Genomic DNA, 17,500 nt, shown 5'->3' with positions numbered 1-17,500 from the left:
TGACTAGTGTATTTCTCTTGACACACACTGCATCATCATCATCATCATCATCATCGTTTAACGTCCGCTTTCCATGCTAGCATGGGTTGGACGATTTGACTGAGGACTGGTGAAACTGGATGGCTACACCAGGCTCCATGAAAATTACAAAGAATTTAGTGGAATGATTTTAGTCATAAATTAATCTAGTGTGAGGAACAGAAATCAGCATGAACTCTTAATGAGAAATTTTAATTAAGATCACTTGAAAACAGGGATTTTGTATCCTAGAACCAAAGATAGCGGTTCGGCAAAAGACACAGATAGAATAAGTGCTAGGATTACAAAGCATAAGTTCTGGGGTTGATTAGTTCGACTGAAGGTGGTGCTCCAGCATGGCCGCAGTCAAATGATTAAAACAAATAAAGGAATAAAGACACATTTAGCTAAACTTGATGAAGGAGTATCTACATGTCTACCAGGCCTGCTAGAAATAACAGCTAAATCTCTATTTTATGCCAAAAAGACTCTGTCATCTTAGATAATGAAGTTCAAGAAACACTAAAAATTGAATAAACATGATTCAGTGCCTTTGGTCATAGATCTACTCACCCAGGGATAGCCCAGGGTTAAATAACAGCTAAACTTGATATCAGCTCAATGTAGGAATCTCTGTGTCAGAATTAACTAGAATTACACATTAACTATAATCGCTGCTGCACCAACCCTAGATCTTTCACATTAGTCTAGGAAGTCTCTGTTGTCATCATTATTTAGTCATTGTCATCGTGTGACAATGACAAGCGTTTGTCATTCCTTCCTGCATTAGCCAAACAGAGGAACCACAAACAAAGTGGTTGAAACAAGTTTGACCTCGTTTGACCTTATCTGACATTGTTTGACCTGCTTCTGTAGCACCGAAATATCAGCAAGGATTGGTTAAAGTAGGACTTCAACATCACACACACTCTATATGTTTTCTTTTATTTTATTTTGCTTTGCATGTTTCAGCTATGTGACTGCTGTCATGCTGGAGCACTACAATGAAAAATTGATATTTTCAGCCAGTTGAATCCAGATCAGTTGGTTGGATGTGATGTGGTTCTGTAAACACACACACACACACACACACATACACGCGCATGTGTGTGTATATGTGTGTATATATGTACAACATGTGAAGGCACATGGCTCAGTGGTTAGAGCGTCGAGCTTGCGATCGTGAGGTTGTGAGTTCAAATCCCGGACCAGAGTTGAGAGCTTGTGCATCAGCTTGCAGCTTTTCCAGAGCTTCTAAAATGAAATTACACACACACACACACACAAAAAGTGAGAATGAGTGATGAACACCACATTGCTGGATAAATATTCTTTATTTGTAAGTCAATAAAGCTACCACTGGTTTCATGCAGAGAATTCTCTGCAATTATCCAACCTGCCACATTAGGACAGTGGTACTCATCTCCATTTTGGTATTCAAGGACGGATATGGGTACCGTTGTCCTAATGTGACAAGTTCAATAATTACCGAGAATTCTCAGCATGAAACTAATTGTAGTTTTGTTAACCCACAAATAATATACACAAACACATACTCTATACTTGATGGAAATAGCAGCCAAATCTTCCTCAACTTATACTCTATCATCTTGGATAAAGAAGAATACAGTGCAGAATATAGTGATCAAAAGACGGAATGGTCAGTGCTGGATGTCTTTGACCCATTGGTCTGCTCAGGAAAGCTGGACTCAAACAACAACAACAGCAACAACAGTAGCAGACAAAACTAATGTGAAGGCAAATCACGCAAAACAACAATGGCGGCAAGGGCAGATGAAACGGCTGTGAGGGAAAATCACACAAACGACAACACCAACAACAGCATCCATAGTTATAACAACAACAATCATCATCACTATTGTCATCATCGTTATCATTGCTGTCTTCATAGACATGTTCAACATCAGTGGAGAGACTTGCTTCAGAATCACCAGAAAGGTCTCTACTTTCGTCAATAACAACACTTGCTGAGACACCCCTATCATCATCATCATCATCACCATCAGCAGCAGCAGCACCAGAGATCTCATCCATCATCATCATCATCGTTTGTTAAACTTCCTTAAGTATCATCTCTATCTCTCTCTCTCTCTCTCCTCCTCCAATCAGTATCCCAGTCCCATGGTGGCAATATTTGTAACGATGACAACATCAACAACATCATCAACAACAACAACAGCAGCAATCAATAACCCCTAACCCCCCACCCTACCCCCCACCGGACTCCTTAGTGGCAGCGATGACAGGAATTATTAATATTTTTCCTATTCATCCACCTGTCCCTTTTTTTGGCTGGCCCCCATGCTGCCAACACAATCCACAACCCCATCTTCTGTGTGAGGGTGTGGGGGGTGGCCCCATGGTGGCAATATTAGTAACATAGACAGCAGCAGCAGCAAGACAAGAACACACTGACAAAAATAGGAATTGGTGTTGTTTACTCACTTGGACATCTTTCATAGAATACTCCTGCTGAAAATATAACAATTACTAAGTCTGGTGAGAGGAGGAGGAGGATGTGGGAGGATGTGGGAAGATTGGGAGGATGTGGGAAGTGGGAGGAGGACATGGAGGTGAGAGAAGGAGGATGTGGGAGGTGGGAGGAGGTGGAAGGATGGGGTGTGGGAAATGGGAGGAGGAGGAGGTGTTGAGAAGTGGAAGGAGGTGGGAGAAGGACATGGAGGTGAGTGGAGGAGGTTGTGGGAAGTGGGAGGTGGTAGGAAGAGGATGTGGGAGGTGGGGAAGAGGATGTGGGAAGGGAGAAGGTGGGAGGAGGATGTGAGAGAAGGGGGTGTGGGAGGAGGAGGTATAGGAGAATGAGAGGAGGAGGATGTGGGAAGAGAAGGATGGTGTAGGCAGAGGAGGAGAATGATGTGGAAGGAGGGGAGGAGGATGTGCTGCTGTTGGTGGTGAGGAGGAGGAAGATGAGGTATTGGTGGTGGGAAGAAGAGAAAGAGAAGTGAGAGGGAAAGCAGAAAGAGGAGGAGGAAGGGGAGAAGGGAGGAGAGGGTTGAGTGGTAGTGGGAAGCAGTGTGTGTATGTGTGTGTGAAGGGTGGGGTTGAAGCAGGTAGGTGAGAGGAAGGTTGTGGTAGGAGAAGAAAGTGAAAGTGGGAAGAAGACAAGGAGAGAGAGAGAGAGAGAGAGAGAGAGAGAGAGAGATAAAGAAAGAAGACTTATGGAAGTGTTGAGGGAGGGGGAAGGTAAAAGAGAAAGGTGTGAGGAGAAAGGGTCAGTTTTGGAAGGACCCAAACAAAAAGACTGTTTGAAAAGTGTATAAAAGAGACACACAAAAAAAGGAAAAAGAAGTTGTTATATTCAAAGCTGTTTAGTCCAGAATTCAGAGGCTTTTGAAAAGAAAATCAATCAATATCTTGGCTTACACTTTCTTTTTTTATTGATCTCAAATATTGAACTGCAACAGTCATACCAGGGTACCATCTTCAAGGCATCTGGTTTATCATATTGATTTTAGTATTTCCTTTATTGATCTCTAAATATATATTGGATCTTGCATTTTCTATCTGTTAATTGCTTCATTGAACAGCAGCCATGCTGGAGCACCACCGCCAGGGGTTCTGTCAAATATATATATATATATATATATATCTGTGTGTGTGTGTGTGTGTGTGTGTGTGTGTGTGTGTGTGTGTGCACAAAAATACCTTGTGGTATTTGGTTGTATGGGTTATACTCCTTTATGCCAGCTCTTTTATTCATTACAAGGTCTTTAAGGCAGTTACTAGACAAATCACTGTGATTGGTCAATATAACTAACTAAAACACTTGAATGAGGTGAACGCCCCAGCATGGCCACACCAAATAAAACAAAATAAAAAATAAGTGTAGAATCCATTTTGTTAAGTCTGTTTGAGTTTGTTAAGAAGCAATTTAAGAGGATGTGCTGATAAAATTGACTCAGTTGGTGCTTGTGATTAATAAGTGAAGATTAGTGATTAGTGATGATTGAGAAAGATTTGATATTTTGGTAAATGATTCTTATAAAGTAAGCAAAGGCATTGGCTTGAAGTTTATTACTGGAATTTCCAAATTTTCCTTTGTACCTTCAATTTCCCCTAAACTTTTTTCATTTTTATTTACCATTGAAAAATTGAAAAATTGTTGAAACCGGTTTGGTATTTTCATAAATCTGTTACAAAATTTAAAAACTACTACACATTTTAAAACTCAGATACATTTTCAACCCCCCTCACCAACTCCCCTGTGTGGGAATATACTTCTTTTCTCCACACACACACACACACACACACACAATTACTGTTGTATTAACAAGGTTTCATTTCATTGCTATCAGATGCTATAGAATATATCTACAGATATATCTAAAGAATACATTTGTATATACAAAATTCTTATAAAAAAGAAGAGTTAATATAATAATAATTCAATACTCAAACTAGTTGTCAAGAAAGTATTCTATATGCCAACTGATGTATCCAATTTAACTAAGCCTATGATAATAAATCACATCTGTAGTTTTATAAGCAAAATGGTCATGGATAGTAGAAGTGGGTACTCAGTTGCTGATTAAATTCTAATCAAGGACTAAACCATGCATGTCTGGTTAGTCTTTTCTTCTCTGTTGAAGTGATATTTTATAAATAAAGTATTGCTTACATTCATCATACTGTAGTGATAGCTAAGAAGTCTGTAGATATATTCTGGGAAGGCAAAGAAAAATAATCTTGACTGGGAAGAAAGATGCAGCCAAGCCTTTGAGTAGGAAAGTGGCAAATATCGAAACCTTTAGCAGGATTGTAGGGAGAAAGTGTGGCAGGCATGGCTGTCCTCAGTCAGAGATGGTTGTAGAGGATTCTTAGCTCTGTTAGTATGGAGGATGTTTACAGCTATTGGAATAAAAAGAAGAGAGAGAGAGAGAGAGAGAGAGAGGAAGGCAGCTGTGTGCAAGATGAGAGAGGCCACAGAAAGGGTTTCTTAACAGTTATGGAGCGAGACAAAGAGAGAGAGAGAGAGAGAAAGAGAGAGAGAGGGAGGGGAAAGCTAGACTGGAAGCCAGGAAGAGATGATGAGCAGTGATTTGGCCATCACCGCTGACCCACCAATGGGAATGTGTTAGGGTTTAGGATTAAAACACCCGATGGCCATTGGTCATCATCTAATGACACCAAATCTTCCTGGTCAAGGATAAAGCTTCATTCATTTAACATGAATGGTGAAGCATCTTCTTTTAGATGTAACCAATTACATATATTCATATACATGTACAATGAGGAGTAGATGAGACAGACGACAACTGATGAAGGGTCCTTTCTCTGTGTTTACTTGTCCTGTTTGCCATTTTGTTTCTCGTTGTTTACGTATTTATCATCATCATCATCATCGTTTTGGCCTTCGTGCTGGTGGCACGTAAAAGCACCCACAACACTCTCGGAGTGGTTGGTGTTAGGAAGGGCACCCAGCTGTAGAAATTCTGCCAGATCAGATTGGAGCCTGGTGCAGCCTTCTGGTTTCACCAGTCCTCAGTCAAATTGTCCAACCCATGCTAGCATGGAAAGCGGACGTTAAACGACGATGATGATGATGATGATATATATATAAAATTGGCCAGTTGTCCACAAATGCCCCACCAAAATGCTGTGGCCTTTCATCATCATCATCATCATCATCATCATCATCGTCATCGTCATCGTCATCATCATCATCAGATCGTCGTCGTCGTCATCATCTTCATATTCAACATCATTGTCATCAGTAGCCCTACTCCCCTCCCCCGCCACTCGGACTCCAAACTTAAGCCAGTCCATTGTTGTTGCTACTGGCAACAATAACTGCCCCGCCCGCTCATATGCACCCCTCACATCTCAGGGTCCCATGGAAGCAACAGCAGCAATAGCAGCGTCAACAGCAATCAGTAAGGCTTTCCCCCTCCCCCACCCCTTTTCAGTCAGGGGCCCCATGGTGGCAATATTAGTAACAACAGCAGCAGTAGGAAGAGAACACAGATAAACATTTACTCACTTGGATATTTTTCAAAGAAAACTCCTGAAAATATAACAATTACTAGTTTGGTGAGAGAGGAGGAGCAAGGGGGGGGTAGAGGAGATAAAAGAGGGGGAGGAGGGGGCAGAGGGAGAGGAGGGGAGGAGAAGAAAAAGAAATGAGGAAGGGGAGAGAAAAGAGGGAGAGGAGGAGGAAGAGGTAGGAGGAAGAGGAGGAGAAAAAGGTAGGAGGAAGAGGAGATAAAAGAGGGAGAGGAGGAAGAGGAGGGGAGGAGAAGAAGAAGGAACAAAGAAGAGGAGAGAAAAGAGGGAGAGATATTCAGCGTGACACAGAGTGTGACAAGGCTGACCCTTTGAATTACAGGCACAACAGAAACAGGAAGTAATAGTGAGAGAAAGTTGTGGTGAAAGAGTACAGCAGGGTTCGCCACCATCCCCTGCCGGAGCCTCGTGGAGCTTTAGGTGTTTTTCACTCAAGAAACACTCACAACGCCCGGTCTGGGAATCGAAACCGCGAACCTATGACCACTAGTCCGCTGCCCTAACCACTGGGCCATTGCGACTCCACATGCCCAAGATAATGTGCAGGGGAATTGAACTTAAGACCCTGTAGTTGCAAAGACAAACTTCTTAACTGCACAGCCGTCGCTATGCCTGTGTCTGTTGCACCAATGAGTAAATCGCTAAATAAAGAAAGCAGACGTGAGGTGGGGCAGAATTCTCACCAAACCAGTCGTCGTTCTTCTCTCCTGTTGCAACAAGCCACGAGATTTATTTACAAAAAATGAACAAGACACACAAAACTCATTGTTACTACTGAAAGCAAACAATGTTTTTCTTTTCAAGTTGGTTTAGAAATACCCCCCTCTCTCTCTCCCACCACAGGACCTCAGACCAACGACCAACATTGAGTTGAGCTGAATTCTTCCACCCACCCCATCCCACCTTCATTACTCACATAATCTTCCTTTACACACACACACCACCATATTGTCAGGTCCAATGTAACCGTTCCAACAACCTGTTTGTCTACAATTGAAATATCATTGTGTCATTTAACATTTTTTTTGATATTTTTTCTTTTATTTCTTCCTTTTTCTCTTTCTTTCTTTTTTCATTTATTTATTTATTTATTTTTGGTAAATGTTGACTCTGAGCTCAGAGATTTCAATATTGTCTGCGACTGTGTTTACAAGTCGGAGAGTGGGGTTGGCAGTGTGGAAGAGACGACCAGCCAAAACAGCCACACTTGTTGGATTTTCACGTGACCAACCACTACAATTCCTCATCCATGTTGGCCGCCAGATAAGGACTTTGCCATTTTTTTTCCTGCTTCCTATTGTTACATCACAAATGTTGATTTACGCACCGTCTCCCCAAACCCTATTCCTGCCCCTGATGTCACTCATAATCAACAACAATGGTTCAAAAAAATATATATTCTAATTAAAAACGCAAATTTGTTTAAGCAGTAAGGAAATAGTAACTTTAGTTTATTAAAATGGGCAAATAGCAATGTTCCACCTTCGAATGAGAGCATGTATCCCTGCCCCGTAAAATCCTGTTGACTGTTCTTTGAGCCACCTCTTCACTACCTCCATACTCACTAGATTTAGCGCCTTCAGACTATCATCTCTTCGGTCCCATGAAAGACGGTTTGAGAGGCAAACATTATTCCAGTGACGAGGGAGTGAAAACTGTCGTGAAGAAGTGGCTCAAAAAACAGTCAACGGAATTTTACAGGGCAGGGATACATGCTCTCGTTTGAAGGTCGAACATTGCTACTGCTAGAAACGGTGACTCTGTTGAGAAGTAGGGATGTGATCCACAGAGGACCAGCTTCATTTTGATGTATGAGACATGTTCCTATGTTGGTAATTATACCTGTCCTAAACAAAATGGTATTACTTTTTGACTCACCCTTGTATATATATAAAAATTGTTACTAAGTCATTGGCTGTGTGGTAAATAGTTTGCTTACCAACCACATGGTTCCAGGTTCAGTCCCACTGCTTGGCACCTGGATGCCCTTTCTAACGCCAACCACTCTGGGAGCGTAGTGGGTGCTTATTATGTGCCACGAGCACGAGGGCCAGTCAGGCAGCACTGGCTTCGACCAGGTCTTCTACTATAGCCTCGGGCTGACCAACGCCTCGTGAGTGGATTTGGTAGACAGAAACTGAAAGAAGGTCGTTATATATATGTATATATATATATTTAATTATATGTATTTCTTCTATCTTAATGAATAAAAATTCTTCGGATAGGTTGTAATCCTTTGAAACATATGTAGGAATAAAGTATGCATTTATAACATGCGTTTTCTCCATTCCTTAAATTTTTATATATATATATATATATATATATATATATATATATGTATATGTATATATTTGTGTGTCTGTGTTTGTCCCACCATCATCGCTTGACAACCAATGTTGGTGTGTTTACATTGCCTTAAATTAGCAGTTTGGTGAAAGAGGCCGATAGAATAAATACTAGGCTTACAAAGAATAAGTCCTGGGGGGGGGGGTCGATTTGTTCGGCTACAGGCGGTGCTCCAGCATGGCTACAGTCAAATGACTGAAACAATCTTCTGTGCAGGTTATTCAGCAAGAGATTACAGAATCCACATCTGTCACTCATAACAGAAGAGTCCACACACACACACACACACACACACACACACACACATACATACACACTAGAAACAAACTAAACAGGAGAGATCAACAATACTATATTGACAGATAATTTATTTACTTCTAATTGCAGTGTCGTTAATGAGATACTCATGGTTTCATGTAATTATAATCACACCATTCTGACTGACTTGTTTCGTAAGAAAAACAATTAAGGGTTAAAATGGCTTCCATTAAACAGAGAAGTGTGAACGCAAATAGACGACAGTGATTTAGGAAGGGTTAAAAAGTGATAGGCTGCTGTGAGATAGGATTATGAGGGGTAATTCAATGGTGTTCGTTTTTTTTAAACGATTTTGTCTTAAACAAGGCTTGAGGCTACTGTAGTATAGGGGACAACAAAGAAAGGAAAGAAGGGACCAGTAAATTTAAAGATGTCAATTGGCAGAAAGTTTAAAGGTCTGTGTGTCATAAATCAGAGGGAAAACAAGATGATGGCTGTGAGTTTTGAAGGGCAGCAGTTTGAGGAAAGAAGGTACTAGAATAACGGGACTTATGGCTAACAGGAAGCTCAACAGAGAAACGATGCACATGTGGAAGGAAATGGGTGATACTTGAGAAGAGAAACTGATGACACAAAGGGGTGTTGAGAGAAGATACAAGACCAGAAAGTTCATCAGATTGATAACCATGAAAATACTTATGAAAAATGGCACAATGAAGACACATTTTGATGATGAGCCAAAGACTCCAGCTCAGAAGAAAGAAGAAAACCCATCATATTAACAACTGATTCTGATTTTGAAAACAAGATGATAGTAGTGAGTTCCAAAAAGCAGCAATTCTTAGAATGTTCTTTTCTTCTGAAGATGGGCCTTTGCACCTGAAATACAAAAGCTTTCTATTTTCTCTCTTTTTACCTTCTTTCATATTACAATGCTTCAAGCAAACTACAACGCTTTTATACATACATACATACATACATATATATATCATCATCATCATCATCGTTTAACGTCCGCTTTCCATGCTAGCATGGGTTGGACGATTTGACTGAGGACTGGTGAAACCGGATGGCAACACCAGGCTCCAATCTAATTTGGCAGAGTTTCTACAGCTGGATGCCCTTCCTAACGCCAACCACTCAGAGAGTGTAGTATATATTAAGGGCATTACTATACATAAATGCCTCACGCTAGGAGGGACTCTAAAAGTCAAACTACCATGTTTATTATGCTAGTTTTGACTTTTAGAGTCCCTCCTAGCGTGAGGCATTTATGTATAGTAATGCCCTTAATATAAATAAATATATTTATAGGGAATAATTAATAAATTTTTCCCTTATGAGGTTTTTTCATGCTAACTACTTGATAAATTCTTATAAAGATTTTATCCTATATTTAAATTATATATATATATACATACATACATATATGTGTGTGTATGTGCGTGAATGCATGCATGAGCACACGTCTGTGTGTGTATGTATATGTGTAACAGTATAAGCTGATGTTGAGTAGCATCCCTTTTACGTAAAAGAAAAGCAAATCGTAACCTAGTGCACTGACAAACAGAGATCAATAAAATAAGTACTAAACTGAAATAAGAACGATGCCTCGATATGTGTAAAAGACCCTTGAAGGCAGTGCGCTCCAGTATGGGCGTAGTCCAACGAGTGACACCAGTAACAGTTTAGAAGTAAAGATATTAGGTAATACCTTCTTGAGCAGCTAATTCCAAGCCGTCCTGGTCGAGTTCCAACTCAGCCTCTTCACAAACAGAATCGTAATCGCCCGCCGAACCTTCGCTGTATTCTTCAAAACTTCCTGAAGAGAGAAAGGAAATATTGTTATTAGTGCAACAGTTTGCAGTGTCAACATCACTAACACCACCACCATCATCATCAACACCATCACCACCACCATTACCATTTCTGCCATCACTACCTCCACCATCATTGTCAATGCCACTACTGCAACCACCACCATCACCAGCATCATCATTGTCAACACTGCCACCACCACAGACTGAAAAAATTATGAACAACCTAATTGATTTTCGAACCTCATTGGGTTATGTCTCTGTAGATTCCATCTATTAAATTCTAGCCACAAAGGATTGTTCAATTGGTTGATTCAAGACTGTGAAAGATACCTGTTGTAGGTGAGATTGAACCTGGAATAATGTCAGTTATGAAGCAAAATGCTAAACCACACAACCACAAGCATATTTACGCCCACATCAAAAAAAACTTCACTCAAGTTTAGATTTACAGTGACTATGATGGGCAGTTGAGTACTTTTTCTTTTTTGTTCATTTTGTATGAGAGTCACAGATCACGAGATTCCAAAGTTGTGAATTGAAAAGCAGATGAATATGTTCACAAAACACTTAGCCAAGATGCCTAGAATATTTAGTTTCTGGGTCAGCAATTAACTAGGCCATCATCGTCATATCATAGCTACATTCGTTCATTCGAAAATGAGCCAACTACAAAATATTGGTTTCATGTATATTTTCTCATGTGAAATAACTTGTCTTTAATTGAAACAAAGAAGACCTTCTCCTTGTACTGGCGGTGGTGGTGGTGGCTTGACCTCACTGGCTAGATATAGCAACTAGATCACAGTCAATTGAAGTACAAAATAAAAATAAAAAAGGAAGGACACATTGTATAATGTAGTCTCTGGTACATTATGCCTAGGAAAAGAGAATGACAGGGTCATTAGGGCTTGACTACCTTTGACAACAGAAATGTTTAAGCAAAACTATCATTGGGCTAAAGAACACTACATATTCCAAGAATAAAAAGAACAAAACCTGCAAGTGGTCCCTTCACTTGCTAGAAATAGAAGCCAAATCTCCCTCAACTCACACTACTGTCTCAAACAAGGAAGGACACAGTATATGTGGGGGTACATTATTCATCATCATCATCAATCATCATTTAACGTGTGTTTTTCCGTGCTGGCATGAGTTGGATGATTTCAGAAGATCCAGCAAGGTCTGTAAGATTGCTTCAAACTCCAAACGTCGTCTTTGGCTCGGCTTTAGGAACCTGTCTTGTGATTCTTTTGACCAATATTCCAACCGCATGTCCAAGGTGCTGCACAGAGGGAATAAACCCAAAGACATCAGTTACTCAGGCAAGAAGACAGTACCCACGACCTCCTTTTCAAGGGTCATTGAGGTCGCCAAGACTGGCGAGATGGCTTTAAAGATGTCCTTAAACATGAAACCAAAATCAGGGCACTAAGAACAGAATGGGATTCACCATGGAGACACAGTGTGCCAAGGAGGTGGTTGTGATGGTGTTAAATAAGGTGACATATTAAGCCCACTGCTTTTGTAATCTAATCACCGAAACCACTCGAAATTATGCAGAAAATATGTCATAGCAAAAGTGTTTCATTGTTATTTCTTTATTTATTTATACATATTTATTTTATCTTATTTTATTTTTTTTTTGGTGTCTCATATGTCACAGTGACTGTTTTGTGTCATTCAAAATCTAAAACAGTAAGCTTGGGTGTGTTGTGGCATTGTGTCGAGTATCTGGTGTATAGTAATATGTTGTACACAGTAATCTCGTGTGTGGAGTAACCTATTGTGTGTAGAATGTGTTGTGTATAGTGTATATATTGTGTATAGCGACACTGCATAGAGTAATGTCTTATATACTTGATGTAGAGTAACACCTTGTATGGAGTACAAATATATAGAGTATAAAGATATCGAGTGTAATGTATAGAGTACAAATATACAGAGTATAAATATATAGAGTACAAATATAGAGCATAAGGTATAAAGTACGAACATATAGAGTGTAATGCATAGAGTAAAAATAGAGAGTACAAATAAATAGTGTGGAGATATATAAAGTACAAATATATAGAGTATAATGTATAGAGTACAAATATATACAGCATAAAATATAAAGTACAAACATATAGAGTACAAATATATAGAGTACAAATATACAGAGCACAAATATACAGAGTGCAAATATATAGAGTAGAAATATACAGAGTAGAAATATACACGGTACAAATATATAGAGTACAAATCTACAGAGTATAAAGTATGGAGTACAAATTGTGTGTGGAGATAATATCAGCTAATTGTGAGAAGGTAATAAAATGTACCACAATAGACTGTGGTACCCAGCAGCATTCACACGGACTGTGGCATGAACTGAGATACCCACCACCAGCCCTTGAAAAGGCCTCTCATCGTCTCAAATATAGTTGTGCCACAGACACAGGGTCTTTGAAACGTGAGCACTGGGCTGAGGGATTGAACTCACAACTCCTTCACCGCACTTACCAAACTCAGTAAATGTTCCCCACCACCACCACCACCACACAGAATCTCAGAAACCTGGAACATAGAAATACCACTGGCACCAAGGCAGCCATTGTACAGACATGTCAACATCCACCTCGTCTCTTTGCTGTATTTAGTTCAAACAAACATAATAAAAAAGGCGGGAGGGGGACAGATAAAAAGTGGGTCCTGTCTGGTGCCCTTAATGCTAATATTTGAAGGGAGAAGGGGAAGGGAAAGCCTGTTGGAGGGGCCAAAATATGTAGGGGTTAGCTTACCTGGGTGACATCTAAGGCAATTAGAATCTTGATACATCATGGTGATGGGCAGCACTGACGAGTTTGTAATTAAATGTTAATTAAGACCAGAGATCATACAGGTCATACATACACACACACACACATACACAGAAGTAGTGACACATACATACACAGAAGTAGTGACACATACACAAATATGAACAGAGATACATATACACACATACACACACATATGCACAGAGAAGACAGCTACACACATACACACAACGGTATACATGCACAAAAACAGTAACACACACACACACACACACCACAAAAGCACATACATATACACACAGACACAAAAAGATGCAGCAGACAGATGGACAACTGCACACACACAAACACACACACAGACATGTAAATACACGCTAACAAAGACAGGCCCAAGTAGTTAACCAAATGCACAAACAGACAAATATATAGATACCTATATATACCTATATATATATATATATATATATATACACACACACACACACATATATATATGTATATATATATATATACATACATATATATATATATATATATATATAAAAATATAGGTACACAATGTTTGGGGACCCCTGCTTTATGCTCTGAGTTTGGAAAGAAAGCTTTGCGGCATTCATCCCGACTCATTACGTTCTGGGTTCAAATTCCACCGCAGCCAGCTTTGCCTTTCATCCTCTCAGGATCGATTAAAGTAACGGTCAAGTACTAGGGTTGAAGGAATCAATTTGGTCCCCTCCCCCCATCTAAATTGCTGGCCTTGTGCCAAAATTGGAAAGGCTACTATTATTGTTAATGTGCCTAAATCTAAAAACACGTACGCAAACACGCACACAAGCAAATGTAGACAACGAAATTTACCGAAGAACTATTAAACTTCAAAAGTTTAGTGCTCTGTTGACTTCTTACAGAAATCAGTCAAACAAACAAAGAAATATTGATCAATTATAGGAAAGAGAAGCTAGATTAACAGATCACACCAACTGACCAACTGTTACTATTTATTCTAGAGATTACTCATTGCAATCATAATAATAATAATAATAATAATAATAATAATAATAATAATAATAATAATAATAAGTCTTGGTATAAAAAGATGGGCTACAGCAAATATTCTGCTCAATACCACAGATTTGCTTGTCAGTTGTTTGACCGTAACCAGTTGAGCATGTCTTTTGGTGGCTGACGATATGTACATCTCTGATCACAAGCAGAAGTAGTTGGAGAGCATCATAGCCATGTGTTGAGAGGAATTTTTGGGGGGTTTGAATAATTCACCTATGGAAACATGGGTGTTTTGCTCAACATCCTTAAACGAACCTTACTCAGGGACCTTTTGAGTGGGATGGACTACTCGACCTGAAGAAAATTCTAACTGGACCCCACCTGCGAGGTCATGCGCTGTTTATCTTCATATGAGATCACCATGTCACGCACATATGGTTGTGATGCATGTACCTGCTGTACCCTTATCAGACTGGTAGTCATGATGGGTATACTGGGCTTCGTATATTTTACCCCAGTGTCACTTTGATGGCATGCACTGCTCTCTCAACATTTTTTTGGTCACCTTGGAAACAACTGAAGCACTTGTACACTTGTGTGCGGCTCATACACTCCTCTCCATACACCTTCTGCAACTTCGCATAGGCCTCTGAGCAGGTATCGCCACGACAACTTTCTGTCATGGTCAATGTAACAATCACACGCTACACACCTTCCTTCCAAGCACTACTGTAAACAGTAGAAGTGAGCTAGAGTGTTAAAACTTATTGATCAGGCCTCGTATTGGTAAGATACTGTAGATATGTCAGTACAAAATTCAATTTAAGCCATAGAGCTGACTTAGGGCTGGTTCAAAGTGCAGCATATACATACATACATACATATATATGATGTGTTTCTTTCAGTTTCTTTAAGCTAAATCCACTCACAAGACTCTGGTTGGGGATTTTGGTAGAAGACCCTTGCTCACCCAAGGTCTTCTAAACACCATTATTAATACTATGCATGATATTTCTACCTGTAAATAAAGCAAAGGTGAATGTAATTAGCTCTCCAAAAAGAGCTATAAACCTGCCCTCCATATATACCTGCTTGAAAGATAACAACAAATAAATGTCATTAGCCCTCCAAAACATCAACCTAATTAATACTACCTATCAAAAATCTACCTGTGATATAACAACAGGTAGATATAATTAGCTGAAAGTAACCTGAACCTCTCTGCAGTTATCTACAGATATAAAACCTCAGTCTCGTGTTTCTCAATGAAGTTAGTTTGGTATTTCTATTATTCCCTCGAAGCGAAACTAACGGTTTCTTTTGTGTGTTCTTGAATGGTTGACAAACACCTTCCACACTGCAATTGTTTTTGCTTCAGCACACAATCTCAGATCAAGTCACTTGCTATGCAAGTACATCTCAATATATAAATCGATAGCACCAGTTGATCCCCGGATTTTATAATCCCTAAAGAGGAAATTACATCCTCAATATTGACTGAAAATAACTCACATCCCGATACACGTATATAGGTATTTATATCCATGTATAGATAATTGAATGTGAACATGATTACTATTTATACATATCAGGATAACTGTATATAAATATTGTTATTAAGTTCTGGCAGAATCATAAGCACGCTGGACAAAATGTTCATGTCTTGACATTCTTCTGAGTTCAAATTCCACTGAGTTCAACTTCACTTTTCATCCTCCCAGGGTTGATAAGATAAGTACCTGTTGAGCACAGGGGTCGATGTAATCCATTTACACCACCCCCACTCTGAAATTGCTGGCCTTGCGCCAAAATGTGAAACCAATATTTTGTGTGTTCGTTTGCTTGATTGTTTGTTTGTTTGTTTGTTTGTTTCACTTTTACAATTTTCTTCCTCCTCATCATTTTCATTGTTTTAACATCCATTGTTTTCTGCTTGCAACAACGCTGTCTTAACTCTCTCAGACTTGGGCCCCTGTGCCATGCAGTGGAACTGAACCTGGAACCATATGCTTAGGAAGCGAACTCCTTAACCATGCCACCAAGTCTGCTCCTACACATACACACACACACATTTATATATACATATATGTAAGTATATATGTATATATATATATATATATATTCACACATACATACACACAAATATATATGTAAAAGCACCCACTACACTCTCTGAGTGGTTGGCGTTAGGAAGGGCATCCAGCTGTAGAAACTCTGCCAAATTAGATTGGAGCCTGATGTTGCCATCCGGTTTCACCAGTCCTCAGTCAAATCGTCCAACCCATGCTAGCATGGAAAGCGGACGTTAAACGATGATGATGATATATATATATATATATATATATATATATATATGATGGCCGTCCACTCGTGACCGAGGAAGACCATTGCCGACCTTCAGGAACATTCTGCGCTCTAGGACTAACTTATATTTTGCATTTACGGCTCCGTTGGTGGCTAATAAGCCCTGCTCTTGACAAGCATACACGACTGCAAACATTGCAGACCAAGGTTTCCCCATTCACTATATGAGCCGTACACTTTCGCGCAGCTCGCTTAAATTCTTCATGCTGGATACGTGCTCTCTCAAAAGTGTTGATCCCCTCCTTAACCAACTTCCTCCATCTGTGGCGATGACAGGCATATATATATATATATATATATATATATACATACATTCATACACATGATGGATTTCCACAGTTTCCGTTGACCAAATTCACCACCAAGCCTTTGGTTGGCCAGAGGCTATTGTAAAAGATACTTGCCCAAGGTACCATGCAGTGGGACTAAACCTGGAACCATGTGCTTGGGAAGTAAACTTCTTAACCATGTAACCATGCCTGTACCTTCACACACTCACACACACAAATAAAGCAAGATTCTGCACAGTATCCATTTAGCAAATTCCACCTAGAAGCACTTGGTCGAGCTGAGTCTTAGAGACGAGAGCTGCCTGGATTGCCATGGAAGAAATTGAACCGAGAATCACATGGTTGGGGACGTGAACTCCTTAAGTCCTTAAGCGCAAAGCCACGTCTATCTTGGTAACAGATTGGAGATGTCCTAGATAAGAGAGAGGGAGAGGAAAGCAGAGGAAGAGGAGAGAGAGAGATAGATAAAGCCATTTGCATATGTTAGTCAGGCATTCCAGTACAAATTAATTGATCTAATTAAGATAAAGGTAGATATATATACAGTTCATTAACAAGC

At 39.7% G+C, this 17,500-nt stretch overlaps 1 protein-coding gene across 11 annotated transcripts in view; it reads right to left on the bottom strand.

The window, feature by feature from the left end:
- Positions 1-17,500, bottom strand: part of LOC106883793 (rho GTPase-activating protein 1) — a 63,367-nt gene that overhangs the window by 22,730 nt on the left and 23,137 nt on the right. For 2 of the 11 annotated variants that reach the window (XM_089343226.1, XM_089343228.1), the window contains exons 3-5: positions 10,379-10,486; positions 6,038-6,061; positions 2,485-2,511 (exon numbers count right to left, since the gene is read on the bottom strand). In XM_089343226.1, coding sequence (XP_089199352.1) covers positions 2,485-2,511; positions 6,038-6,061; positions 10,379-10,486 — 159 coding nt within the window. The remainder of the gene's footprint in view (positions 1-2,484; positions 2,512-6,037; positions 6,062-10,378; positions 10,487-17,500) is intronic. The other 9 variants (XM_089343227.1, XM_089343230.1, XM_089343229.1 and 6 more) reach the window with 5 other exon arrangements.

The sequence above is a fragment of the Octopus bimaculoides genome, chromosome 27, assembly GCF_046866305.1.
Source record: "Octopus bimaculoides isolate indiv1 chromosome 27, ASM4686630v1, whole genome shotgun sequence".
NCBI lineage: Eukaryota > Metazoa > Mollusca > Cephalopoda > Octopoda > Octopodidae > Octopus > Octopus bimaculoides.
Note: the sequence above shows the minus strand (reverse complement) of the source record. Positions and strands in the feature narration are given on the sequence as shown.